General features: G+C 38.4%; 2 protein-coding genes across 7 annotated transcripts in view; one reads left to right on the forward strand and one right to left on the reverse strand.

The window, feature by feature from the left end:
• Window positions 1-1,381: 1,381 nt before the first annotated feature.
• LOC126762779 (glycerol kinase-like) lies at window positions 1,382-3,102 on the forward strand. The gene is made up of 2 exons (XM_050479825.1): window positions 1,382-1,934; window positions 1,997-3,102. The coding sequence occupies exons 1-2, from the start codon at window positions 1,382-1,384 to the stop codon at window positions 3,100-3,102; spliced, it is 1,659 nt and encodes a 552-aa protein (XP_050335782.1).
• Window positions 3,103-8,817: 5,715 nt separating this feature from the next.
• The window catches only part of LOC126761447 (protein melted), a 59,069-nt gene continuing 40,227 nt past the window's right edge, over window positions 8,818-27,659 (reverse strand). For 3 of the 6 annotated variants that reach the window (XM_050477605.1, XM_050477604.1, XM_050477603.1), the window contains 14 exons: window positions 20,322-20,702; window positions 19,958-20,209; window positions 17,228-17,402; window positions 17,000-17,163; window positions 16,707-16,916; window positions 16,472-16,635; window positions 16,041-16,405; window positions 15,351-15,986; window positions 13,142-13,254; window positions 12,809-13,061; window positions 12,117-12,286; window positions 10,026-10,154; window positions 9,643-9,924; window positions 8,818-9,568 (listed from right to left, as the gene is read on the reverse strand). In XM_050477605.1, coding sequence (XP_050333562.1) covers window positions 9,311-9,568; window positions 9,643-9,924; window positions 10,026-10,154; window positions 12,117-12,286; window positions 12,809-13,061; window positions 13,142-13,254; window positions 15,351-15,986; window positions 16,041-16,405; window positions 16,472-16,635; window positions 16,707-16,916; window positions 17,000-17,163; window positions 17,228-17,402; window positions 19,958-20,209; window positions 20,322-20,426 — 3,276 coding nt within the window. In that variant the 5' untranslated portion in view covers window positions 20,427-20,702 and the 3' untranslated portion in view covers window positions 8,818-9,310. Of the gene's footprint in view, window positions 9,569-9,642; window positions 9,925-10,025; window positions 10,155-12,116; window positions 12,287-12,808; window positions 13,062-13,141; window positions 13,255-15,350; window positions 15,987-16,040; window positions 16,406-16,471; window positions 16,636-16,706; window positions 16,917-16,999; window positions 17,164-17,227; window positions 17,403-19,957; window positions 20,210-20,321; window positions 20,703-20,956; window positions 21,065-27,659 lie in introns of those variants that run through there. The other 3 variants (XM_050477606.1, XM_050477607.1, XM_050477608.1) reach the window with 3 other exon arrangements.

The raw sequence follows: 27,659 nt of genomic DNA on the forward strand, positions 1-27,659 counted from the left end.
ACCCTTATTACTTTTAGCAACTCTACTCAGTTGTATTGAAGTTAAAGCAATTCAACTTCTGACAAACCTAACTGTTTCTTGGTATTACGAATTTTAACTAATTTTAATCGAAGTATTTAAGAAGTGAAAATTTGACAAATAACTAAAGGGTGAATATTTGAAACCAAAAACAGTTCAAACAGTTCGATTCAGTATTTCAAAACTTCAACCAAAATGCAGTTGAGTTGAAACCCGTTATAGGGCTTAAAATTAATATGAAAGGCTATTGGTCCAGTTGTTAATATTCCATATTTAATTGAACCTACTATGTACAGATATTTGGAGACAGGCTCCACCTGCTCATACGTGTATTATGACGCATATTTATGTATTCTTAAGGCGCTTTTAGTAGATATACTCCATGAAACCAACTCAATTACTGTAGTTCGGCGTTGTTTTTGATGTTGCAGCGGCAGAATTCTTCCGTGTTGACAGTCCTTGGCCGGAAAAATCCGGGTCCATTCCGTTTACGTAGATTCGACTGACGTGGGAATGGTGCACTTCGTCGTCCACTGGTTAGCTTTAACTTCTTATAGCCTAGCGATACAAAAGTGATGGAATATAGTTTCAACTGAACTAACTGAGACTGGCAGTTAACAATCCATATGTACATACTTCTAGTAACTTCTTAGAATCTCCACTTTTTCAGGATTATAAAACGATTAAGACAAAATTACAAAACCGCAATAAAATCCAAGACTGCTTAGATTATAACTCATCAGGCGTGGCGTCCTCCAAGCCGCTAGGACAAAAAGAACTGAAAACACACACAGACGAGAGAAACTATAGGGTCTACCTATGAAGCGACACACCGTCTTGCTGGAAATAGAGATCGTGTGCGTCGATTTCAACATATTCATGGTAAGGGCATTTTTATATCATGTGTGTTTCGGAAGAAATAATGACCGACGATGCTACCAAACCAAAATCGGTCAATCGGGATGCAGTTGCGTTTCCTGAACGACACCCCAATAGCGACAATTTTGTTTGCTGGCAAAGCAATGAAGGCAGAAATGTGCCTAATTTGTGAATATGATTTTTCGATGAACGTGAATTTGTGAATTTTTCGGAGAACATGAATTTGCTTAATAATCTTGTACAATTGGATAGATAATTTAGTTAGTTTTTTTTAGATCCATCGATGTTGACTACCTGAACCTGTTGTGGGCACGACGGTTTTGGCCATCATTTACTGTTGTACACACCGTTGTAATTTCGAAGCTTAGGAAGAATGTCATGGAAATATTTCCATATATTTATTTATACTATTTTTATAGATCAAAATCAATTTATTATGGTGAACGCATAATTTTTTTTTTCATTAGATATTTAGACTTACAGAATGTCAAAGCACAAAGATTTGATTGGAGTGATTAAGTGCGATACAGTCTATGTTTCTTTAACCGTTCATCAACCTCCTCATTTCAACGAAATCGTGAGGACACAGCAAAATATTAGCGTGTTGCAGCCACAAGCGGGCTGGTTCGAACAGGATCCAATGGAGATTATTTCAGCAGTTTACAAATGTTGTGATGAGATAGGTCAATTGCTAACGAAGACAGACTTTACGTTTAATGACATTGTGGCCGTTGGTATAACCAATCAGCGTGAGACTACAATTTTATGGGATCCACGAACGGGAAAACCGTTTTATAATGCAATTATGTGGAAGGATATACGCACTGATCAGATAGCGGACCGTCTTGTAGCGGAGGTAGATTCACAGCACATCAATCATTTTAAGTTCACATCAGGTTTACCGATATCACCATACTTTTCGGCGCTGAAAATACGTTGGCTGAAGAATTATGTGCCTAAAGTACGAACCGCATGCTTGGAAGGACATTGTAAGTTTGGTACAATCGATAGTTGGATCGTATGGAACCTCACTAACGGTAAAATAATGTGTTCCAACAGTCATATGAAGTTAAAATACCATATATATGTAAATTTTCAGGTGAGCTGCATGTGACAGATGTGACAAATGCTTCGCGCACTTTTCTCATGAACATTCAAACATTACAATGGGATCCACTTTTATTGCGAACGTTTCATGTGGATCGGAAAATGTTACCCGACATACGAAGTTCATCCGAAATGTTCGGTCATATCAAAAATGAACATTGCAAAGGCTTGTTGGGCAAGCCGATAACCGGTATTATTGGTAACCATCAAGCGGGTTTGCTTGGCCAGTATTGCGTTAAGCCAGGCCAAGCAAAAAATAGTTATCGATATGGATTGTTTCTGCTTTGCAATACCGGCGAACGTTGTGTCATTACAGATCGCGGTCTAATTACGACAGTTGCATACAAATTTGGGCCACGAAAAAAAACGATATATGCGTTAGAAGGTTCTGTTCCCGTGGGAGGAGCGTGTTTGACCTGGCTAGAGACACGTTTAAATTTTATAAAAAACGAAGATGAGGCACAGGCATTTGCCGAGGCTGTGGAAACTACCGGCGATGTGTACTTTGTCCCCGCTTTTACCGGTCTCTATGCGCCGCATTGGGAGCAGTCTGCTCGTGGTCTAATCATCGGACTGACACAGTACTCTACGAAGAAACACGTTATACGTGCGGCACTCGAATCGATTTGCTTTCAAACTCGTGACATTATTGAGTGCATGTACGAGGCGAGTGGTAGGCAGATAAACAAAGTCTATGTTGATGGTGTATTCTCCGAGAATGATATGTTGATGCAGCTGCAGGCCGACACCTCGGGGTTGGCGGTGTATCGCGTTGAGGTGGACACTATCTCTTTGGGTGCAGCGCTATGTGCAGCGCAGGCGGAGGGTATTGATTTGTTTACTTTGGACCCGAATAGATCCTATGAAGATGACTTGAAGAGAGATTTATTTTTACCAACAAATACCGAAAATGATCGCGTTCAACGTTATAGAAAGTGGAAACGTGCCGTGGAGCGTAGCAAAGGTTGGGCTTCGAAGAGACCCGGTAGTGATCTTACCGATTCAACTTATAGATTGTTGGTCTGCATACCAGCTGGAGGGTTCATTCTCGGTACTCTAGTTATGGTTTTACTTGCTGGTTGGGGTAAGAAGAAATAAAAGCTATGAAAAATAATGCATTTAAAATATTATTCTTTGCAAATGTGAATTGGTAAACATAGTAGTAGTTTCGTTTAATCTATTTGTCATATGTATATCTCCCTTTATACTAATACGTGTTAGTATAACGTATATTTTCAAGGCCTTTCAAATATCAGTCGATGGTAGCTTATTCAAGGCGAATGCTTCGCTGTTGCTAAATTTATAATTTTAATATTAAATTAAATACTTAAATACTTCGTCCAAGATTAAATTGATTTCCTCTTGCTATATTTGATTATCAGAAGAGTTCAAAGTCGGGTAAAGAGGAATTTTTTTGCGATTACCGTCAAGTATACATTCTAGTACTAGTATACACATATGTATGTAGATAAAATATACGTGAGTTATCTATCTAAAAGTACGCCAGCCGCACTTAAATTACCAAAAATAATTCACACATACATACCTTCGCACTTTAGTCGGACTTATTTTTGTCAATTCGATAAGAAATATTAATGAATTATAACTTAACTGCGTTAACTTGGAATCTCTTTAAAATAACTTGTTATCAAATTTTATACTCTCGCCACATCTTGCGTGTAATAGCTTGCTTAATGGTTGCTACAAAACCCTTAATATATAGAGATATAAAGGGTTATCCAAGTAGAGGTACTGTTTTCAATAGCCTTTTTTTGACAGATCACGCGTGTGTTGTGTTAAGTTGTCATGTTACTTTTGTTCAGTATTGGTTGGCATTTAATAATGGAAAGACTTACGCCTGAACAACGTTTACAAATCGTTCAACTTTATTACGAAAATTCACGTTCAGTAAACAATGTGTTTCGCGCGTTTCGCTGAACATATGGTCAAATAATCGGCTTACTGAGCGCACTATTCGCCATACCATTACCCATCTTGAGCCCAGCATTCATTATTGGATAATATTCGACCGTATACACCAAGTCCAGCATGTAGTGAGGAAAATATAGCAGCCGCAGCTGAGAGTGTACACGAAGACCGTTCGCAGCAACTCGGACTGACGTATGGAACGACTTACTGCATTTTATGACGAGATCTGAAATTGAAAGCGTACAAAATACAGCTTGTGCAAGATATAAAGCCGCATCGTTCTATGGGCTCCTGAAAAGTTCTAAAAAAATCCAACGTTTTCGAGTCAAATTTTTTTCAAACTCAATTCTGGCTCAATGGATATACAAACAATTGTCTCGTGTGGGACGAAGAGCAACCTGAACAGATTCAAGAGATACCATTTCATCCAGATAAAACAACGGTTTGGTGTAGTGTTTACCTGAAATTGAAGGTCGTGATCTCGGCAACATTTGGTTTCAACAAGCCACTTTCCACACATTGCGTCAATCATTGGATTTATTGAGAAAACACTTCGGTGAGCAGATAATTACACGGTTTGGGATGGTCGATTGGCCACCAAGATCGTGTGATATCATACCGTAAGACTTTTTCCTGTGGGGATAGGTACATTCTAAGGTCTATGCGGTCAATCGCTCTTCGGTTCAGGCCTTTGAGCCAAACTTCACTCGTGTCATACGCCAGTTACCACTCGAAATGCTCGCGTCATCGAAAATTAGACTCAACGGATTAATCATTTGAGACGTAGCCGCGACCAACATTTGAAAGAGATAATCTTCAAAAATAAATGCCAAAGAATGTTCTTTCGAATGTTAATAATCCTTATTAAATATGATGTTTCTGCGTTTTTTTCTTTAAAAAAGTAAGACACCTCGAAATGAATCACCTTTTATAACTTTAGTTATCAAAAATTGCAAATTCTGAATGTCTATCTGTCTATCTGATTAACACAAATAGGTAAATTCAGCCCAGTACAGAAATTTAGACGATCGATACTAATAATTATGACAAGAAAAATATATTTCTTTAATTTTGTTGAAATATCTTCCTTTTCCCTATAAAATATAGCGTCAACCAATAGAAATGAAATTGTCACAAAGCCCTTCACAAGTAAAATAAGCATACCATATTAGTTTTAAGGAAGCGTGTCGGTTATATTATTTATTAAAGACCTTATATTATATAGTATAAAGGGTATGTCCGGAAAGTAATAGGACTGAGTCGATTTAAAAAAATTTATTAAACCAATCATTAAAATTCTTTAAAAACTTTCAAAATATGTATGCTCCTTTTGCTTCGATGCAGCGCTGCCAGCGCGATTTCCAAGCATCGAAGTCATCACGGAAGGCATTCTCCGGAACAGCCTTGAGAGCCGAGGCGTATGTTGCTTGTATCCCCTCTGTCGCCTCAAATTTGCCTTTTATCGGCCTTTTCAGGCAAGGAAACAAAAAAGTCCGGGGGGCGGGGGGATGTTCGGTGCAACTTTTGAGCGTAGAGCGGCTGCGGAAGCGTTGGGATGCCGGCCTTGGTTAGGTACATAGCTGTTTACAAGAAAATCGGTGTGAGCTGGGGCGTTGGCGTGGTGCAACTTTCAATCGGCTGCGTTGTCTTGTCGGACCCGATTGTCCCTTTGTTTGAGTCTCCTGAAGACTTCCATATAAAACTTGGCGTTGACGGTTTGCCCAGGATGAACCAAATCATGGTGGACGATGCCTTTGATGTTAAAAAAGGCAATGAGCATTTTTTCACTTTGGATTTGCTCATTCTTCAGGTCTTCATCAGCGATCTCTTCCCGGCTCTCAAAAAAGACCTGGTATCACCGAAACACACCACTTCTCGCTAAATCAACACCTGGGTAAGCCTGCGTGGTCATATCAAACGTCTCTGCCGCAGATTTACCGAGTTTCACACAGAATTTAATTGCGTATCTCTGCTGGGGAGCTAAGAATGTAACCCTTAGTTACATTAATTTTATCCAGTTTGGGTATTAAGACATATCCATTACCAGCAATAGATGCTCTCTATGTCCGAATAAGGTACCTCTATAACCAATACGGTACAAGCGGTAGAGAAAGTAATCATCTGATTTTATCAGTTATTGATGACACATCATATAATTTGGAGAAAAATATACTTTCTTAATTTTTAATAAGTTACCTCACATATTGATCGATAGTCTCGATAAAAAGTCAGCCATAGGCACTGTACAGTTTCGTATCATAGTGGAGCTTAGTTATAGCTGTTTCGAGATTTTCGCTTACTGAAATTTGTGGGAGTGGCATTAGCTTGATTGTGTTTATCTGCAATAACTTCTTCTACCTAGAGTGATGTCAGCCTTCACTCTAACGAGGACATCAACCAGCTGGGCAGCGGCACCTTCCCAATTAAGGGACCGAATATTCCAGGTGCATGCCCTTAAATCGTAGTCCTTATTTCGTTTGCCATGGTCGTCATCAAAATGGGGGTTTCTCATCCGAGGCTGTCGATAATTTTTCATTGGTACTGTTGTTTGATTCGCCTTCACACTTTGGCTGGCCTTCAAACGGATGTTCTTAGGCTACCTAGAGGATACTTGGTCAAAGACCGGAAGTGGTGAGCTGCTTGAGCCATATATAAAATAATCGTTTCTGGCCATTCCCAAGTGAATGGCGATCAGAGAAGTTTCCTCACTTGCGTGAACTTCTACACACGACTCCATCCTTCTGCAATAACACCATCCCCATTATTCCAAGGAACCCGTGTACAATGTTTCATTACGATATCTCAATTTTTACTAATGTTATCGAATGGGCAGAGAGGTAGACATTCACTCGAAGTTCAACTCGACTCGTCATGCTGATCATTTATATATACATAACCCTATATCTAACTCGATTAGTTCTAGGTGATACATGTTGTATGTGGAAAACCTTGTGAAGATTTTATTATTATGTGGCCTTAAAACCGTATGTGGCAATATTGCATCCAAATATGCTCTTAGCTTTCAAATTTGAATAATAAATCTGAACTTGGCTTTGTTACCCTGAACAAGGGTATATTAAGTTCGCCACGAAGTTTACCACACCCAGAAGGAAACGTCGGAGTCTATAAAGTATACATATATCGGGTGATTTTTTGAGGTTAGGATTTTCATGCATTAGTATTTGACAGATCACGTGGGATTTCAGACATGGTGTCAAAGAGAAAGATGCTCAGTATGCTTTGACATTTCATCATGAATAACAAACGAGCAACGCTTGCAAATCATTGAATTTTATTACCAAAATCAGTGTTCGGTTCGAAATGTGTTTCGCGCTTTACGTCCGATTTATTTTTGTTCAGCGATGAGGCTCATTTCTGGTTGAATGGCTACGTAAATAAGCAAAATTGCCGCATTTGGGGTGAAGAGCAACCAGAAGCCGTTCAAGAACTGCCCATGCATCCCGAAAAATGCACTGTTTGGTGTGGTTTGTACGCTGGTGGAATCATTGGACCGTATTTTTTCAAAGATGCTGTTGGACGCAACGTTACGGTGAATGGCGATCGCTATCGTTCGATGCTAACAAACTTTTTGTTGCCAAAAATGGAAGAACTGAACTTGGTTGACATGTGGTTTCAACAAGATGGCGCTACATGCCACACAGCTCGCGATTCTATGGCCATTTTGAGGGAAAACTTCGGAGAACAATTCATCTCAAGAAATGGACCCGTAAGTTGGCCACCAATATCATGCGATTTAACGCCTTTAGACTATTTTTTGTGGGGCTACGTCAAGTCTAAAGTCTATTAAGCCAGAACTATTCCAGCTTTGGAAGACAACATTTCCGAAGAAATTCGGGCTATTCCGGCCGAAATGCTCGAAAAAGTTGCCCAAAATTGGACTTTCCGAATGGACCACCTAAGACGCAGCCGCGGTCAACATTTAAATGAAATTATCTTCAAAAAGTAAATGTCATGAACCAATCTAACGTTTCAAATAAAGAACCGATGAGATTTTGCAAATTTTATGCGTTTTTTTTTAAAAAAAAGTTATCAAGCTCTTAAAAAATCATTATATAATCAGCATGCGAGCTGAGTCGATTGTCTGTCTCCTACAGTTTTTGAGATAGCGTTATTTCTGAAGAAATTGCTCTGATCTGAAGACTATAGCTGTCAAACAAACTGTCCTTTCAAAAACAAGTTCTTGTAAAGAATTGTTTGCATTTGTTAAGTGTATTACAGCATTGGTGCAACCGAATTTAGATTTTTTTTATTTCAATGATTTAGGATTTCATTTCAATTTTAATGGGGACAATGAGCAGAAATCAAAGAAGAAGTAACCACTATATAAAAAGTGGTGGTTTTGGGAAATCATCTTCTATTTGTTTAAGGTTGGTACGAAGGTACCAATAGTGGTAGCAATGAATTTTGTTGTTACAATTAAGAAACAAGGAAATAGCCAAATATGTGAAGGCTGCGAGACATTTGTGAAGGTTTGTGTGTTGAGAAGTTGGATGATGTGCTGTGAGATATGGCATTGGTAGAGTTTGTCAAATACATGAAAATACATGAAAATCTAAAGTCAGTTGAGTACTTTGCCGTTCTACTTAAAAGGGCCGCCGTTTTACAAGCATTTATGATATTAATAGCACATGGGTTACGTAGTTAGGTTATCTCAAAAATCGAGTTTAGAAAGTGTTTCGTCGGTTAGAAACGCTGGTATAATATCGAATATGGACTATTTTGAAGGCGATAAAATTAATGTAGACGAATGAAAAAGTACGCAAATATCCATTATTCTTTAAAAAATACCTGCTACATGCTCTCCCAAATGTCCACTATACCCGCTGGGAGGAAAAGCTCAGTACTACAATTTACAGAGGTGAATATAGTTATGTATGTATTAACATAGCATTTATTATGTATAAAAAAATATTGTATATCAACATTTATTCGATTAATTATTTATAATAAATATTTCAGTTACTTAATTTATTATCTAAAACAAACAAAACGTTTTAAGTAGTTGCCATATAATTATTCAAAAATTAAGTACTCATACACGGTTCATACGTATACATATGTACATGTTTGTATGTCAGGTTGCCGGTTAAATGTAAAATCTGTAATTTATATTATATAATTTATTGGAGACGAATTATGTACGTATATGTATGTGTATTACACATTTGTAGTCCTTAAATTCTTTTTGAGCGTCTTTTTTCTTTCAGTGAAGTTTTGTATTTTTTGTTACAACTTATTGTAAATATATATATATATGTATATGTATGTCTTTTGAAGCTTATTTTTGTATTTAAAAAAGAAAAATCTCTATAAATTAATATATATATGTGTGTATATATTATTAATAAATGTTTTACTAAAACGATGGCTTGCTGCTGCCCATGCCACGTGCGGGCAGACTATTTGTTTTCGCAGTGGGATTATCACGGGCCTGCGAATGCGCCACCACAATGCTTAGGCATTGCACCCATTCCTCGGCATTTTTGCCGTCCTTGGGTTTGAGTATTAATGTCTGATCGGCGGTGAATATTTCGAATGCTTTTGGTATGTTGCGAGCGCCGCGCGATACCTTGACGGAACGTATTTGATTTACATCAATGCTTTCGCCGCCACTCTGTAGGGATTAGAGGTTAAAGGAAAATTGTTTGTTAGATAAAAACAAACATTAGTGAAGTCACTTTAGCTTACCGATCCTTTACATGATAAATGTGCGCCAGAGAGCGTAAAATATCTTGTGCGCCAACGTCGAAATAGACGCCATTTGCCTTTCTTCTCTTTCAGCTGACCCTCGATCATTGGCTGATTGCTACCGTTGAGAAAGCCAACGGCTTTATCGGGATGATTACACAGCAGACAGCCCCATTGGTATTCCAATTCATTGCAGTTCGGGTTGGAGGTGTCCGTCTTGGATACTTCGAACACATCCAAGAAGCCAGAGTGGCGTAATTCGTTGACGAGAATCTCACGATCCTTCAATCACAAAATATTTTTCGTATTCCGGAAAAAATAATAACAAAACAAAGATATGTAATTATTTTTAATATTCTTATATAGTAAAGATAAATACAAACCTTTGCATTGGGAAACTGGCTGGTGACCAATTCGGTGAAACTGCGGTTCTCGCACTTGAGTATTTGCCAAATGTTCTTCAAATTGCTGATACCGGGCTCACGAGTACTAAGAACAGTTTTTTCTTTCACCTAGTTAAGGGATATTAAGTAGAATATGTTAAATATTGAGGAAAGGCCTCAAGCTTAAACTTAAACATATCTACAGGTCTCTCAAAAAAAAAGTATATAAATAAAACACAATACTCAAAAAGTCAAAATATGTCTAAGTAGAAACTTTTCAGATTCAAATGATCTGAGGTGGATGGTGAGCGGATTAACTGTCTTTGTATGGTAGACCTATGCTTTTTATATTGTATATAAGAAAACACAAAAGAACGTTAACTTCGATTGCAGTGAAGCTACAGGGTTTGTTCGGAAAGTAACAGGACTGAGTCGATTTAAAAAAAATTATTGAAGCAATCGTTACAATTCTTTAAAAACTTTCAAAATAGGCTTCTTCTGCGTCGATGCAGCGCTGCCAGCGCGATTTCCAAGCACTGAAGGTGTCACGGAAGGCATTCTCCGGAATAACCTTGAGAGCAGAGGTGCATGCTGCTTGGATCCTCTATGTCGTTTCAAAATGCTTGCCTTTTATCGGCCATTTCACGCAAGGAAACAAAAAAGTCCGGGGGAGGGAGGCCACATCTGGGATGTAGGGCGGTTACGGAAGCGTTGGGATGCCAGCCTTGGTTAGGTAGCTGCTCACAAGAAAGGCGGTTTGAGCTGGGGCGTTGTCGTGGTGCAACTTCCAATCGGCTGCGATGTCTTGTCGAACCCGTTTGACCCTTCTTTTGAGTCTCTTGAGAGTTTCCACGTACAACTTGGCGTTGACAATTTGTTCAGAAGGAACATATTCATGGTAGACCAGGCCTTTGATGTCAAAAAAGACAATGAGCATCTTTTTCACTTGGGATTTGCTCAATCATCAGCGACCTCTTCCAGGCCCGCCAAAAAGGCCTGTTGCCACCGAAACACAACCACTTCTTGCTAAAGAAACACCTGGGTAAGCTTGCTTGATCATATCAAACGTCTCTGTCGCAGTTTTACCGAGTTTCAAACAGAATTTAATCACGTACCTCTGCTCTAACGAACGCTGCATTTTCGGCTTGCGCCACTCACAGAAACACTTCGTGCGAAAATGTTTGTTCTGACTCTCCAGGTGCTCGGAGGCAACTGACCTGCCGCTCGTTTGTTTGTTTGGAACGCCCTCTACCGAATCCAGTCGGTGCGCGCACGCTCCGAAGTACAGTCGTGGCGGAAGAAAGTCAGTACTATTACTTTCTGGACAAACCCTGGAAGAAACCTTTCACAAATAAAAAAAATTGTCCATACAAGGTCAAAATTTTGATCAATCAGTTTGTATGCCAGCTAAATATAGTGGTCCGATCTGAACAATGAAAAGGACACAACAACCTCGAATGAGAGGCTCCCTTTTGATGTCGTGAATATATTTCGTCAGATAAAAAAAAGTTTTCCATACAAGGACCTGATTTTGAGCGTTCTATTGGTATGGAAACTATATGTCCATATAGTGGTTTATATTGATCCGATATCTGTGGTACCAAAAAATGAGCAGAGAAAGGACGTGAGCAAAATATCTGATCGATATCTTAAAAACTGAGGGTCTAGTTTCCGTTTATACAGACAGGCGGACATGGCTAAATAGACTCGGCTCATCATGCTGATCACAAACTCCAACGTTTTTTCCTGGGTGTTACAAACTTCATGGCAAACATAATATTGTTCAAAAATGGTCTTAATATTAATAGAGTAGCAGTTCTTAAGAAAAAAAAACATTTGAATCGCCTATACAACCAGTTGTTCCAGGTATGATAACAACAAGCTTTTCGCATGCCCACTAAACCCGATCTTATAACTCTTTTTTATAGTTCAGACCAAATTTGGGAACTGATTAAAAAGGCCCCTACTAAAGAAACGAGCGCCCATATAACTACAAATATTGACTTGCACTGAATGAATCCTGTTGCCATGTTATTTCAATATAATTACAATTTAGGGTTTGTTAAGGCAATATTTAAAAGAATTACTTACATAATGTCGCACTTGAAAATCCAAAAACATCAAATGTATCCAGGTCTTGGGGTTGCGCGTGCGCATCGTAAAGCAGGCCTTCGAGTACATACAGTGGGGGCCGCGTATCTGACAGGCGAAGTGCAGTTTGGCCACCTTTTTGGTGCGACGTTCTGCAAATTCATTTGAAACTTTTTGACGTAAGTACCAGACGTGGGGGAAAGTGGAAGCATACAGCGATAGTTTGATGGTAGACGACGACGACAGACGAGTAGACATACATATACACACATATGTACGTATGTATGGTATATTAATACATATGTAGGATAGATATAACAGCAGTGCAACGGGAACGAGACGAGAATGAAGAGTTAAAGTTTGAATTAATTAAAGTACAACGGAAAAATCAAAACATAAATGAATTAGTAAGCATTGTGCAGTGAAATTAAGAAAGGAGTAGGTCAAAATTGACGAAAATACAATTAGTTTAACGCATGCTTGTGGTATGAAAAATTATGATATTGTTGTTGTTATTTAGTACTGAGGCAACATCAAGACACAGAGCTACTAGCGGTTAATTTCTAAAATTAGCTCCTGGATTTTTGACTGCTGCTGTCTGTTTTGATGTTTTTTCTCTGAAGCAAGACTTTCACTTTTGCTAATTTGTCTGCTTGTATTTATGTATAATAAACATATACATATATGCTCACCTTCAATGCTGCAACGCGTTGGCGGCGGCAGCGACTGTGATACATCGTCCATGTACGACTTAATTGAACCGAAATGTTTCTCGCAGAATTGTTGCACCGGATCGCGCATTATCTGATAGGGTTCAAAGGTGCTCATACGTTGATCCAAAATACAGCTATTGTTTGCATTGAGTAGTGTGCGACTGGTGTTGTTGTTGTTTCGTCGTGGTGTCATATTGGTTGTGGGGCCGGAGACGATCACTTCATGTGTACTCTGCGCAAAAAAAATTTAGTTAGTTTGCTGGTAGCATGTGTTACTCATACGCCGTGGCGTACTAGGTTTCGAGTGCTTACATTTCCATTTACGGGCAATTTCATCACAGACTTCTGATTGCCATTGTTCTGTTGAGGCAGTGCTGGCGAAGCGTGATGCACTGAAACTGGATTCTGTGGTATGGAAATTGAACCTGCAGAATTGATATTTTATTGTGATCATTTTGCAATTTCAAGGTTTAAATTGGATTCTTGGTGGCTGTTTTCTTTGGCTGCATCAGTGAGAGAAATTCGAATATAAATTTTCGTATTATGACAAGTATTTTAAAAATAAACGGGAATTGTATTTGATTGATTGTGCAACTGTCCCTGGTGATCAAGCAGACTCTCAGATCTTACGGGGGTCTGAGAGGAATATAAATCTAGCCTCACGTCATATAACAAGGAGACTAGGTTTGCAAAACAAGCAAGCTTCAAGAGATTCTGTATGTGGCTGCATAAGACTCTGGGCAGAGACAAGACTGACACAGTACTATCCTTTAAAAGATGCGACGGGATGTATACGATCAGCGCGGACGCACTTTCCGGAAACAATTGAGGAAGACCAGTGTCAACCCGAAGTCGAACACAAGCCATCTCGCTTAGATTGGGACTACGGACTCAATCAAGTGGGCCATGGTATCGTTTGAGAAATTCAAGTCTCCGGGAGTGGAAGGTATTTTTCCAGCACTCTTACAACAGGGAGAGCGGTTTATACAGCCACACCTTGTTCGGCTGATGAGGGATAGCCTCGCACTGGCGTACATCCCTGCAATATGGAGAACCGCGAAGGTGATCTTTATATCCAAGGTAGGAAGGAAGGACTATTCACTGGCAAAATCCGGTCAATTAGTCTATCTTCCTTTTTACTACAATGGAAATATCGTGGATTATGAAATAAGGCCGAAGGCGCTGAAAATTGCACCCCTGCATGTGAACCAGCATGGTTACAGAGCAGGTAGATCAACCAATACTGCTCTGTACCAGCTAACCTCGGATATAGAAATTTCGCTGGAAGGTGGGGAAGTGATACTACGCGCTTCCTAAACATCGAAGGTGCTTTTGACAACACGTCTCACAACAGCGTAGCCAGGGCACTGGAAAAAAAGAAGGTAGCAGCACCGTTGCGCAGATGAATAGAAGCCGTACTGCGCACTAGAATAGCTGAAACCACTGTAGGAGACACAAGGTTTCGTCCCGGCACTATAAGGGGCCCTTAGGGTGGAGTGCTATCCCCTCTGATATGGAGCCATGTTGTGGCCGACCTACTAGGTTTGCTAACTGACAAAGGCTGGATTTCTGCTTGTTAAATATCTCAGTTCTTGATTAATACGGGTGGCGGGGATAGGTACAGGTATTTTTTCAATAGCTTTCTTTTGACAGATCACGCGTCAGCCGTGTCAAGTTCAGTATTGTTTGACATATCATCATGGAAAGACTTACGCCCGAACAACGTTTTCAAATCGTTTAACTTTATTACGAAAATTCACGTTTGCTCAACTTACAGTCAACATAATCGGCCTACTGAGGGTGGTATTCGCAACACCATCATCCATCTTGAGACTCATTACTGGATAATATTCGACCGAATACCACCACGTCCAGCACGCAGTGAAGGCAATATAGTAGTCGTAGCAGAGAGTGTATACGAAGACCGTGGAGAGTCGATTCGGGGACGTTCACAGCAATTCGGACTGCCGTATGGACCGACTTGGCGCATTTTATGTCGAGATCTACAGCGTACAAAATACAGCTTGTGCAAGAACTGAAACCGCTCGACCTTTTCAAGCGACATTGTTTCACTCCAAGAAGATCAGAATGTAAACAAACAAAATTACTGCATTTGGGATGAAGAGCAACCTGAAGAGATTCAAGAAGTGCCATTTCATTCAAAACAAAATCGGTTTGGGGTTTTGCAGGCCGGTGGAATCATCGGTCCATATGTCTTCAAAATTGATGCCGGTGAGAACTTAACCGTCCATTATCGCGCCATGATAACTGACTATTTGAAATTGATGTTCTTGATCTCGGCGACATTTGGTTTCAACAAGACGGATTTATTGGGAGAACACTTCGGTGAGCAGATTATTTCACGTTTTGGGCCGATCGATTGGCCACCAAGATGTATGGTATGTAAAGTCTAAATAACATACTCTGAAATATGACTGTAAAAGGAGAAAGATTGGCTACCCAGTTGTTCTGTCTAGTAGCTGTAGCCATGTATAACTTAAATCCTACATATCTCACTCACCAATTGACTGATTTAATGCATCAGTACTATATTTCAACATCGCCGTGCTCGAGTTCAGCAATGTAGTGGGGCCCTGTGAGTGCGGTCTGACTTTAGTGGGAGACGTCGTGACTGTGACACCGCCTGATGTCACCTGTGTCGAAGGAATACCCCATTTATTGTGACCAGTAATAATGACATTGTTACTCAGCGGCGGCACAGGTGTCACATATCCTGGACTGCTAGGGCTGGTCGGAGTTTTCGGCAGCGCACCAGCGCCTACAGTAGTTGTGCTGGCGCCTGTAGGCGTTTGTACCACTACATTGCCGCTAGATTGCGAATTATTTGCATTGTTAGAGCTTGAACCACCATTTTGGTTAATATGCTGTGATGAGCTGAGTCGCGTCATACTCTTGTGCAGGCCGCCCACCGAGCCACCGGCGACATTGAGACGCGTCATGCTGCGGTGCGTATTGCCAGTCGGGTGCAGACGACCAGTGCTGCGCGAGTCTCCCAGCTTGACGCGTCGCGTATAACCAGTATGTGGAGGAGTGGGCGGCACAAGCGGCGGTGCACCTGTCACGGCAGCGTTATGACTCTGTTGTATAAACGTTGTGTTTGTGTTCACGGCAGTTGGTTGAGTTGGTTGTGCTGTTGCTAGAAAAAGAGATACATAAGTCAAAGTTTTACTTGAACGTTGTTGTAACTTACAAATTTTTAAATGGGCGCTTAGTAAAGCCTTGCGACTGCCATCCTTTGGACTGCTGGGGCTGCTGCGGCTCTTATTTTTGCTCTTGTGCATGCGGCCTGTGGTGGCAGTGGTGGCCGCCACCGAGACGGTTGTTGGGCTGGTGACTGGATCGGCAGTGATTGGTATCGATGTGGCTGAGGTGTTGGGCACATTATTATGATTGGCCGTGGCTGCTGTATTTAGCACTGTGGCCACCACTGCTGCAGCCGCAGTTGGTGTTGGCGGTGGCGGCTCTGTTGGGCTATTCAAATTCACAATTGTCACGCCACCTGAAGTCTTATTGCTAACATCCATATTAATGTCGGACGTCGAGAGTTTCTGCTGACTGTTAAAAGAAGTTAGGCTTATTGCTTTTCATTGTCCTAATATAATTTATATTAGTAAAGCTCACCTTAGTGCGTTCTTTTGACGTACACAAGCGAGCACCTTATCGGTGAACAATATGGGAAATGATGAGCATAGCTTGGTGGCCTCCTGCAGTAAATTCGTTTGTGATGTGCGATCTGCATGTGGCAAGTGTTCTAACACAAAATCAAGTGCGTACTGGGCGTGTTCCTTTGAGCATGAAAAAAGTAGGAAACCATTAACTTTCTTATTATTTGTGGTATTTACTGCCTAATACTCACCTTATTCGTGCGTCCGGCGGAAGCGAGTATTTGAGCTGCCAAGGAAACCGTACTCGGATTGGCTTTGCTGGCCGCTTTGATTTTTTCGCAATGTTCAACTATCAGCAGCGGGCGCTGCTCGGAAATTTTCAGTAAAATCTGCATTGTTATTGTGGCAGTTTCATTGTCGTACAACAATTCGCACAGACGTGGCACACAGTTCTCAAGTACCTAATTCGATTTATACAAGCATATACAGAAATTTATTTTATATTGCAATTTTCCCATTGGTAATGGGTTTCTCTCTCACTCACCGCAGGTGTCTTTTGCGCAATAAGCAAATATAATTGCAAAACGGCTAGTTTTTCCTGTGAGTCACACTGTGGCAACAGCGCAACTAGTACTGGTGCGTGAGGCGACACTTCATCTGGCGAAACCTCGTAAATTTGTGAAAGCACGCGCAATAAACCGAAATTACCTATATACATTATATAATATAATATTTTGTATAGTCTATTCATGAAGTGCATGTTATAACTTACCAGACATAATGGAGTCCATAATGGAAGTTACATGTGGGCTTAGCAAGTAGGCATAATCGATGGCTGCTAAGGAGAGATAACTTGCCAAGTTTCGGGACAATTCACGGTTGCCTTTCGGCAGAAATTGCACGGCGACTGGCAGCGAGATTTTCATTAGCTCCTTTTTGTCATAGTTCTGCAAGTGGGTGAGGAAATAAATTAATAAATAAAGTGATAAAATATAAAGTGATAAAAATATTTATTTAATATAATGTTTCTATTAGTGACTAACAACGAAACGAAATAAGAATAGAAAATCATTTTTTTAATTCATATTTTTTAGTTGCAATGTCTATACACGTTGGTTCTCATATGCGGATTACAATAACTCTCCTACTTCTGTAAAACTTCTACTTAATGAAAGAGATATTTGTTAATAAAATTTGATTTTTTATGATAGTTGGATGTTAATTTGTGTTTCGTTTGCTTCAAAACCCGGTAAAAGAATCGTAAAATGAAGTAGATCGAGATCTTAGAATTGTTTAGTAGGGTTTTTTTGTGTATTTTTTTGAAAACTTACCATCAAAATGTATGTATATATTTTTTATACCTTCAGAAAGTAGAGTCTTCAAAGAAGATAACGTCCACTGACTTTAACAAAATCTGATATTTTTACGTGACAATTTTTGATTGAAAATAAGGTTTTTTCGATTTTAAGTCAAAATAAGGTGTCTTCTTTAAGGGATGACATGGGTTTACGGGTTTCAAAAATTGATGTTTTTGTTTCTTATTAAATTCTACAAGTTTTAAGTTAAGATTTTAACTAAAACATGATTTTTTCACTTTAGAGATACCAACGCGGGAGAACTTTTTTCGAGGGTACCGGAAATGGAGTCGCAATGTCCGTTCAAGTTCAAAAATTTAAGTTAATTTTTTATATAAATAAATTTTTTATATAACACGAATTGTTGAAAATTACTTTTTTTATGATCCCATGTAAGTAGTAGAAGGGTGACACTTTCAAAAAACAATTTTTTTTTCTTTTTCAAAATTGGACATCCTAACTCAAAAAATTAAAACTGGGTAGGCGAATATATTTTTTTTGAAATGAAATTTTTGATTGGTTGAAAATTTCTTTGTATTAAAAAAACGACAATTTTTTTTTTTTTTTTTCAAAAATATTTAATTTTTGATATAAGAAAATATATTTAAGTTAAAAACATTTTGAATTTTTTTTTTCACTCAATCGACCGGAATCATGCCAGCAGTTGAGGCTCTTTTTTTTTGGCGCTTCCGCAGACATTATTTTTCACTATTTTTGAAATTTTTTTTTTAATAAAAAAATATATTATGTTTGGGACATAAGAAGGTTATGTGGAGAAGGTGTTGATGCAAAAGTTCTAGATCTTTTCCTTACCTACAACTGTGCTACATAACTTTTTTCTATAGGACTCGTAGTTTTGCTGGAAATCGAGTTCAACCGTTTTTAACCCTTTAAAATTAAACTACGTCCCTAACGACATCAGATCGCCCGTAAATTAATTTTATTTTAATTTTTGTGATTTTATCTTTCGTTTTCAATGGGTTCTCATCTTTTATTTTCAAAAATTATCCAAAATTATCTACATGTGGGGCAAAAATCAGTAAGTCCTTTTAATTTAAACTTCTTGCGAAAATCCATTCGTAGAAATATGTTTTTCTTTGTTGGAAGGATTGTCAGTGACATCTGTGCCAAATATTACATCAAAATAATCATTAGTGTTTAGTATATTATTGTATTTCGAAGTCCATAAGGCGCGATTTTTACGATGAGTGCAACCAACAATGTTTCAGGAAATTTTATGTATGGAATCGATCTGGTGCCGAAACGTCAGAATGTTATGATCAACACGTCAATAAAATAAAGAAATCGGAGCCTGAGAATAAAGGATTAATAATCAAAGATCTTGCATCGTTGGAATATCGGAAGGATCAGTGAGAATCATTTGAGTTTAAGAAAAGTAAAAATACGGTTGGTTCTAAAATCAATAAATTTTTTGAAAAAGAGCGTCACGTTAACGTCTGTGAAACAACTGACTACTAGGATGCCATGGTACGTATTATTGTTGACGATGAGTCTTGAACCTACGCTTACGATCCGGAAACAGACAATCTATCGGCCAAATATCGTGGCAAAGGTTAGCCGAAGCCGAAAAACCACGTCAAAGTAAAATGAAGTAGGTCAAAAATCAAGCTTATATTGACAGTTTTCTTCGAGTATCGAGGTGTTGTGCATTCCGATTCCCTTTCTACCGGCCAAACTGTCACCAAGGACTACTATTTGAGTGTTATGCGTCGTTTGCGCGTAGTTTTTCGTAAAAAGAGGCTGGAATTATTTTGTACTACGATAATTCGTAGTCGTGAGTTTTTCGACAAATTTTCATCCAATATCGTGCCTCAATCGCCTGATTTAGCTCCTTAAGACTTCTGGCTATGCAGCAAACTCAGACGACCTTTTCGAAGAAACCGTTTGAGTAAATTGAAAACATTAAACGTGAATCGCTACGCGCATTGAAGGCTATTCCGGAAAATGTGTTTAACAACTGGGAACAAGGTAGATTATTTTGGGACGGACGACATAGTTTTTTAATTATAAATTAAAAAATCTAAAATCTAAACAAAGCCTTACTATTTTCTGCTCATAGTAGTACACATAATTTTCCTTCATAAAAATACAATGCCAGTGTGCCTGTTATAATGCTTTTAACTTACCAAAAATATACTCGAAATAATATCAGCGGCAATTTTTGCATGTGGTGGATCCTCTTTAGCCGTGCCAGCCGGCTGGAGGTTCCACAACAGGCATGTCTTCAATAAATCAACCAATGCGGCACAATAACGTTCTGCAGTCTTTGTCTCACGTATGCAAGAGAGCACACGAGTAACGCAAATCTCCACCACTGACTGATCATTATTGTTTTTGAGGTAGTCCGGATGTGAAATGATCGGACTGATGTCGGAGAGCTTTTTTTTGGGAAATAAAATAAATTATTATTTGTGCAAGGTTTCTACGAATATATGTACATAAATATATATATATATATAACTTAGTAAATTGATATCATTAGTAGCTTACCACTTCGCTGATGTCGTTGACGATTTCCGAATCTGGTACCGAAAAAAGATCGCCAGCACGGGATAGATCACGTTTGGAGAGTACTTTTGTGAAGAGCTCGTGCATTTTTCTGTTGTATTATTTTCGTTTTTTTTTTCCTTTTGAGTCTGTGTATTTAAGAATTGTCTTTTTTGCTTTTGAAATGATCACGAGCTTGTGAAAATGGTAATGGTTTGCTCTCATGTGTACACACAACTTATAAGAGTCCTATTTATGTGCATATGTATGTATGTAAGTAAGTGTATGGTGGCCTTAGTTAGTTCAGTCTATACATTATTAGGCAGCGATCACCGAAACGGCGACGAGCACATTTAGCACTCTTTAATCCCCTCTGCGACGGGACTGCAATGGGAAATAAGAATAAAACAATTAGCAAAAAATAGAAAAAAAACACTTGCACAGAATTTTTGAATGTCCACAGACGTATTTTAAATAGATTTCGTCCGAAAATAGTTTTTCAATGAGTTTCTGCATTCGCGCACAATTTCGATATTGCGAATGCTTGCGTCTTCTTTTTCTTCAAATGCGCGTGTGAGTGCGTGAAATCTATATCAATTCACTAACTTCAAGCCTTTATAGTTTATTTGTGTCATTACTTTGCTTCGAGTTCAACAGGTCCACAATTTCACGGCTCCTCTTTAGCCCAACAGCAATGGTCGAATGTGACGTTACAACAATATGTAAACCATCTAACTTCGTTTCTACAAGCAAGTTCACATTCGCTTTTCAGGTGAGTGAAAGGTATATTGTAACTGGCCGCCAACATCCCGCTCTCCCCGCCCGTCACTCTTGTGGCACATACCGCAATTAATTAGGTTCGCAAAAGGTACTCAAGAATAAGCATATTCGCTGGATGTTTTTCCTCAACTACACATTTGTTGTTGTTACTTTTATTTGTTTTCTATTCTCCACTTTGTTGTTATTTGTAACACTTGCAATTTTTTCTTGCTGAGGTAATGAAATTCTTGTGCAAAGAATGCTTTCTGCAACTAGTATTGGGGGTTCCCCACAGCTGGTACATGTTAAAAAGTTAATTGATTCAAACAAAAAATTATATGTGCTCTGGTATTCCGGGTATTCCGTTGGGTCTAGTGATTTGAAGTATAGATAAGCTCTAGTGAACTTACTGGCGCTTAACGTCTTTTTACTGTCGGTGGGGTAGTAGGGGAAGTTGGATAAATCGATTTAATATAATGTCAATCTCTTCATTTAAATGATAGTCGTACATGTTTTTTATAAAAACCTGATGTTTCATAGTGAAACCTACTTTTACGTTTACAAATCGCTCTATAAATGTTAGAGCCTTCTTAATATTTCATCGTTGGTATAGAAATAGTATGGCTAAAGTGTTAAAAACATCCGCGTTCTATCAATATCGGTTCAGCTATTCAAATACTGCGCCGATAAATATCTGATAAAGTGCGAAATGCAATATCGATCTAAAGCTGTGTAAGTTTCGATTTCAAAATACAGAAAGTGTAATGGGAACATGCTTTCTGCTCTACCTAAGGGTGGTATATAAAATCATTTTCGATAGTTTTCTCAATGAAAGATTATTCTCGTCTCCGGGAACAGAGAATCGAAAAACATTTTAATTTTTTTCATTTCTCAAAGAATGAAAAGTAATCGGCGTTGAGATCACTAATCTCATTTGGTACTTGTCACTAGTGTATAACAAGAACTGAGAAGATATTTCCGAATTTTTTCAACGAAAAGTGATCAAATCATAACACTTATAGAAGACAAGTAAGGAAGGTCATAACCCACAAAACAGGTAGTATCGACCCGATTTCATTTAGTTTTGCCAATTCTACTAATAAAATATACCCTTATGTTAATTATGATATGCAGTAAGGGCTTGGTCAAGTTTTTGCCCTATTTTATCCATTTTAGGCACAAAGATACACTGTTATCAGTATCTCTCATTTGCATAGATATAACTCACATACTGGCCGATATATGCAATATAAATCACCCGGCAGTTTGAAAATCGTTATTTTACGCATATGGGACCTAAGGGAAGTATTGACACGATTAATCCCATTTTGGACACACAGACATTGCCAGGAAAGTATTATCCCTGAATTTCAATTATATATCTCACACATTACATATTTGCGCAATAAAGTCAACTATAGGTACTGGGGTCCAAATATTCGTTACTTAGGGGCTTGAACAGTTTTTGTTGGGTTTTTTGGAGTCCGACGAACACAACGATATGGGTTTCAATCTCTTCGACTAAGCAACTCAACACTAAAGTTAAACGAATTATATATGTGTAAAGTTTTATCCCATTATGTGATTTAACCTAAAAGTGGGCGGTTCCACGCCCATCGTCTAATTTTTATACCTGCGCCTTTAAAGTCATCAAGAAGGTAACATTTAAGGGGGTATTCTTGTCTGGGATTTTGAAAAAAAATCGATTTTTTTTGCATATCTTGAAAGTTTAGACTTTCAAAAATATGACCTTGGAAGGATTTTTCAAAATTCGACTTATTTTCGGAGATACAGCCGATTTTGTGACGTGGCGTTGGTTGGAACTAGCCCCATCCCCAAATTTTTATTTTTATTATTTCTTTTAAAAATTCGAAATAGTCAGAAAAAGTGATCCAAAAAAACTTTTTTTCAGGCAGTCGCCATTTTGTGAAAACATTTTTTTTCCCACTTTTCCGTAGTTCCGGCCATTGCGACATTATTCTAGATTAATAATCTTTTTTTTGGTTTCAGATAATTAGGAGGGTTGATATAATGGGTATGGTCACGTGGAAATTTTTAGAGACCCCCACGTCGTCAGCCCATAATTTTTGAAATTTTTTACTTTTTTAATTTTTTTCTGTACTCTTCTAAAATTAACAAATAACTAATAAGAAAATGGATAGTAAAAATATTAATTGCCTTTTTTAACGACACTTTAAAAATTACCTGAAATTCATGCTTCTAGACCAGAATACCCCCTTAATGTTTCTGGTGTATTTAGTTATTACTGTTAAAAACTACTTCAACCGCTCTATCGCGTAGTTTTTAATAGTACCGTTATATGGGGTATGGGCAGAGTTATCATCCGATTTCATCTGCTTTCGCTATGTTGATAATGGTTCTTATAAGAGCTATTGTAGCTGTAATAGTCAAGGAGATATTTATCCACGCCCATTTTTCGACATCCTCCTCTTTGTCAAATTACAGTTCTGTATCTTATTTTAACGCTTTGTTATGGCACTTTTATCGTCATCCTGATCATTTATATATATCTAACCCTAAATCTATCTGCTTAGGTTTAGATGAAACGTGCAACCGTTGGGCTAGTAAAACTATTATACTCTTTAGCAACATGTTGCAAGAATATAGAAGTTGAGATTAAGGAAAATAAAACAGATCGATGGGAAAAGTTAAATATTCGAAAACCCGGAATTATTTTCCAATTTAATATATGCTTCTTCACCGATCATGATGGATGTGATGATCGGTTTGTTTCTAAATGCCTTCTGCCTTTTCCGATTGCTATTTCACGGAAAATGTATAGTGAATGAAAGCTTGAAATGAAAAAATAAAACAAATTAAGAATTCCCAAACAGAAATATAGTACCCTTACTAAAAAAAATCAAAATGTGTTAACGAGTTAAAATAAATTGGATTACACTCAAAATTTTTTCTCAGTGTTTACAACTTGCTTTAGATTTGCAAAATACCTTGAGGGATTAACACATACTGGAAGTGGATTTAAAAGCTTTTCTTTTGTTACTACATACTGAATTACATAAATGAGGTGACTGTGACAATGAGAATTTTTATACGTACATAAGATATTTAGGCGTTTACCTAAGGTACTACTACGAGCAAAAAATAGTAAGACTTCGTTCATAATTTTAAATTTCTTAATTTTTCCCTTGGACCCAATACACTTTTCCAATCCTCGAAATAGTTGTTAAAATCAATTTCCGGAATAGCCTTTAAAGCGCGTGGCGATTCATGTTTAGTGTTTTCAACTAATCTAAAACGGTTTCTCCGGAGCGGTCGTTTGAGTTTGCTGAATAGCTAGATGTCACACGGAGTTAAACCAGGCGAATATAGTGGTTGCGGAACAATCAATGCTGTATGGGACGGTGTATTACAGTGGTGCAAAAACCAAGAGTTGTCGGCCAATAAGTCCGGCCTGTTTTACGAATAGCTTCGGGCACAGGACGCAGAACACTCAAAAATACCCTCAACAACTCCATTTTTTGAGGATAATTTGTTATAAAAAAATCTCTATTCTGCTTTTGATAGTTCTGTTTGGATGGAAGCTATGAGCCGTTGTAGTCCGATCTGAGCAATATGTTGAGATAAAGAAGCAATGCATTGGATAATATTTGTTGCCAAATTTCTTGAAGATACCTCGGCAAATGTAAAAAGTTCCATAGAAACGTGACACGGAACGTTTTGTTTGTATGCTATCTATATGCTACAGTAGTCCGATCTGAACAATTTCCTCAGAGACTGTGGGGATACCTTGGATAATAATTTATTCCATATTTCGTGAAGTTACCTAGACAAATAAAGTAGTTTTTCAAACAAGGATTTGAGTTTGATCGGTCAGTTGTAAGGCAGCTAAATGCCGTAGTGGTTCCGACAAATGAGCAGCTTCTTAGGGAGATAAGAAGGTGTGCGAAATTTCAGAGGGATATCTCAAAAAATGAGGAACAGTTTCAGGTATATATTGTACCAGTTATTATAAGGCGGATTCTGCACATATTATCCTAGTACTTATTTCACAAAAAACGTGCTTATTTTATCATGAATTAACACTGTTCCCCCCTTTAAATAGGTATTGGACTAGGAAGGAATAAAAAAATATATATTATGGACCACCTAACCTAACTCCAAATCTGCTTGTTAAATGAAAAGTGGCATGTGTTAATAAAGCAATCCACAAATTGAGTTTGCGTGTGTGTTAGTGCAATTGAAGTTACATAATATTGGCGATATCAGTGCCGGAGTCGTTGTATGAACTCGACGATCAACGCTTCATGAACAAAATGCATTCAATTTATTAGTCGACGTAATACGATACAAAGGAGTTAAACATGAAACATGCATACATGGCTACATATACACAAATACTTTTTTCACGTCTACAATCTTATAATGCAAACATACACATGCATATATGTACTATATGTACATATGTAGTGAATAAAAATCGAACGGCCATGGGCTTCGTATTGGAGAAATAACCGGATCGATTGAGAGTCAGTCAGGTTAGTAATCGGACAGGCGGGAAAACCAGCTTCGAAACCAGACGCGGAGACGCAACAATGCTTCCTGCTTGGTGGCATGCCAGTCGGCCGTCTTGTTGCACATTTGTTGCGTAGATGTTAATGTGCAACACACATGCACACCCTTGTTGCAAGTAATAAATGGCGGTTTTTGTTGCTGCCAATCACGCTTGCGGCAAAAGAGAGGTAAGCAACAGCTGCACTTAAATATATTATATAAACGGCGATTTCAGTTATAAACTTATAACTCACACAGAGTTGTAATTGCGAAATTATAACTGCTTTTTAGCTTTTTGTAGACATTTTGTTATCGGGTGGAAGCATTTTGGATAACTTTTAAAAATTTGTTTTGTGAAACGTCGTTATAGAAAAAACAAAAATTTGGACTACTAATTATGGTTAGCATTAAATTGTTTCAAGGCCATTAACTTAATCATGACTCCCCCTTTCGGTTTTTTAACAAGAGCTTAACTGATAGCTGGCTGTTAATCAGACATTGAGGAAACCGACCTATGTCCCTCATCCACAGATCATTTATATTATAGTAAAATATGGGAAAAGTTGACATCTTTAAAACGATAAAATGATTTGAATCAGGTCAACATTTCCCGGTGGTCCCATATACATACATATCAAATATAAACATTTTCGAACGTCTGAGTTGTCTTAATGAAAATTACAGAAGGCAACTTGACTTAGCCCTCATATAACTATTACAAAGGAATTTCGAACATCTGGTTGACTTGGCAATGCCACTTTTGAAGTATTTCCAAAAAAAACGTTACTTTTAGAACGGGAAAACTTGACATTCGGTCCTAAGACAGGACTATATAACTATTACAAACTGGTATTTTAAATACTCAACATCTGGTTGACTTGGCATGATTTTGCCACTCTGATTGAAAAAGTATTTCCAAAATATGCGTTCTCATATATCGCATCAAAAAAGGACAACTATTTGCCTGGAATCCTTCAGGTAAAAAATAATCGTCGAAAAACGTTCACGGTTTATTGGTTTTTTGCCCGATCTTTTACGAAAATCGGATCGTATGTCAAACAAAAAATCATTCGATGTCCTAAGACAGGAAATTAGTCCTTTGTGATGCCATTAAATGAAAACTCCCGTATTCGGACTCGTCAAACTGGTATTTTACACAGACGCTTAACTTCAACCCCCGCCAATTCGGTGGGGTGTCAAAAATGCAGTTGTTCTTGAGTCGATGTCTGACAGTTTGCTTTGTCATGATGAATTCAGCATCCGTCCCATTCTTACCGGTTGGTTTTCCTGAAAAGTCTTAACAATGAAATGTCAACTGGCAAGAGATCATTGTGTTTCACTGGGCAGAATTTACAAGTGCCGGTGCTGGCCCAGCGTTGGACGAGCATCCGCGTTTTTCTAGTAGTAGACCACAAGAAGAAACAGGAGCACCGATCCGTTTCCATTCTACCGATAATATCTCGGTTGTTTCCTTGCTAAATCAGCTTTGCAATTGCCCGACAACTATTTGAAACATCTGGATGCTAGAGATAACGACGTTAGACATTCTTCGACCAACCCTGAACGCACTTCGAATGTAAAGGCTAATAATCGCTCGTGAATAGTCACTTGTCTCAAGGTGGATGCACACTGCAACAGCAAATCAGCTGCTACCTTGATGGCTGCGACCTTAGCCTGGAATACACTACAGTAATCGGGAAGTCTGAAACAGGAGTTGATGGAGAGCTCCCGACAGTAGACCCCTCCACCAACCTTTCCCCTAAGCTTTGACGCATCCGTGAAGAAGCTCACTGGCTGTCTCCTACAACGGCTTCTTCCCACCAACTCCCTCGTCCGTATATGGGCAGAGAAGGAGCCGCCAGAGCCGCGATCGTATGTCAAAACGTTCTGAATATACGTACTCAAAAATATCAAACTTTACGACAAAGTTGTGAGTTGCCAGATTGCAACACAAGGGTTGCCAAATACCGAAATATAAAAGGCAATCTACGTATAGTACCAAAAAAGAGAGATATAAGATGGCCACACACAAAATTATAGTCGAATTGA

This window comes from Bactrocera neohumeralis, chromosome 6 (genome assembly GCF_024586455.1).
Source record: "Bactrocera neohumeralis isolate Rockhampton chromosome 6, APGP_CSIRO_Bneo_wtdbg2-racon-allhic-juicebox.fasta_v2, whole genome shotgun sequence".
In the NCBI taxonomy this organism is placed as follows: Eukaryota; Metazoa; Arthropoda; class Insecta; order Diptera; family Tephritidae; genus Bactrocera; species Bactrocera neohumeralis.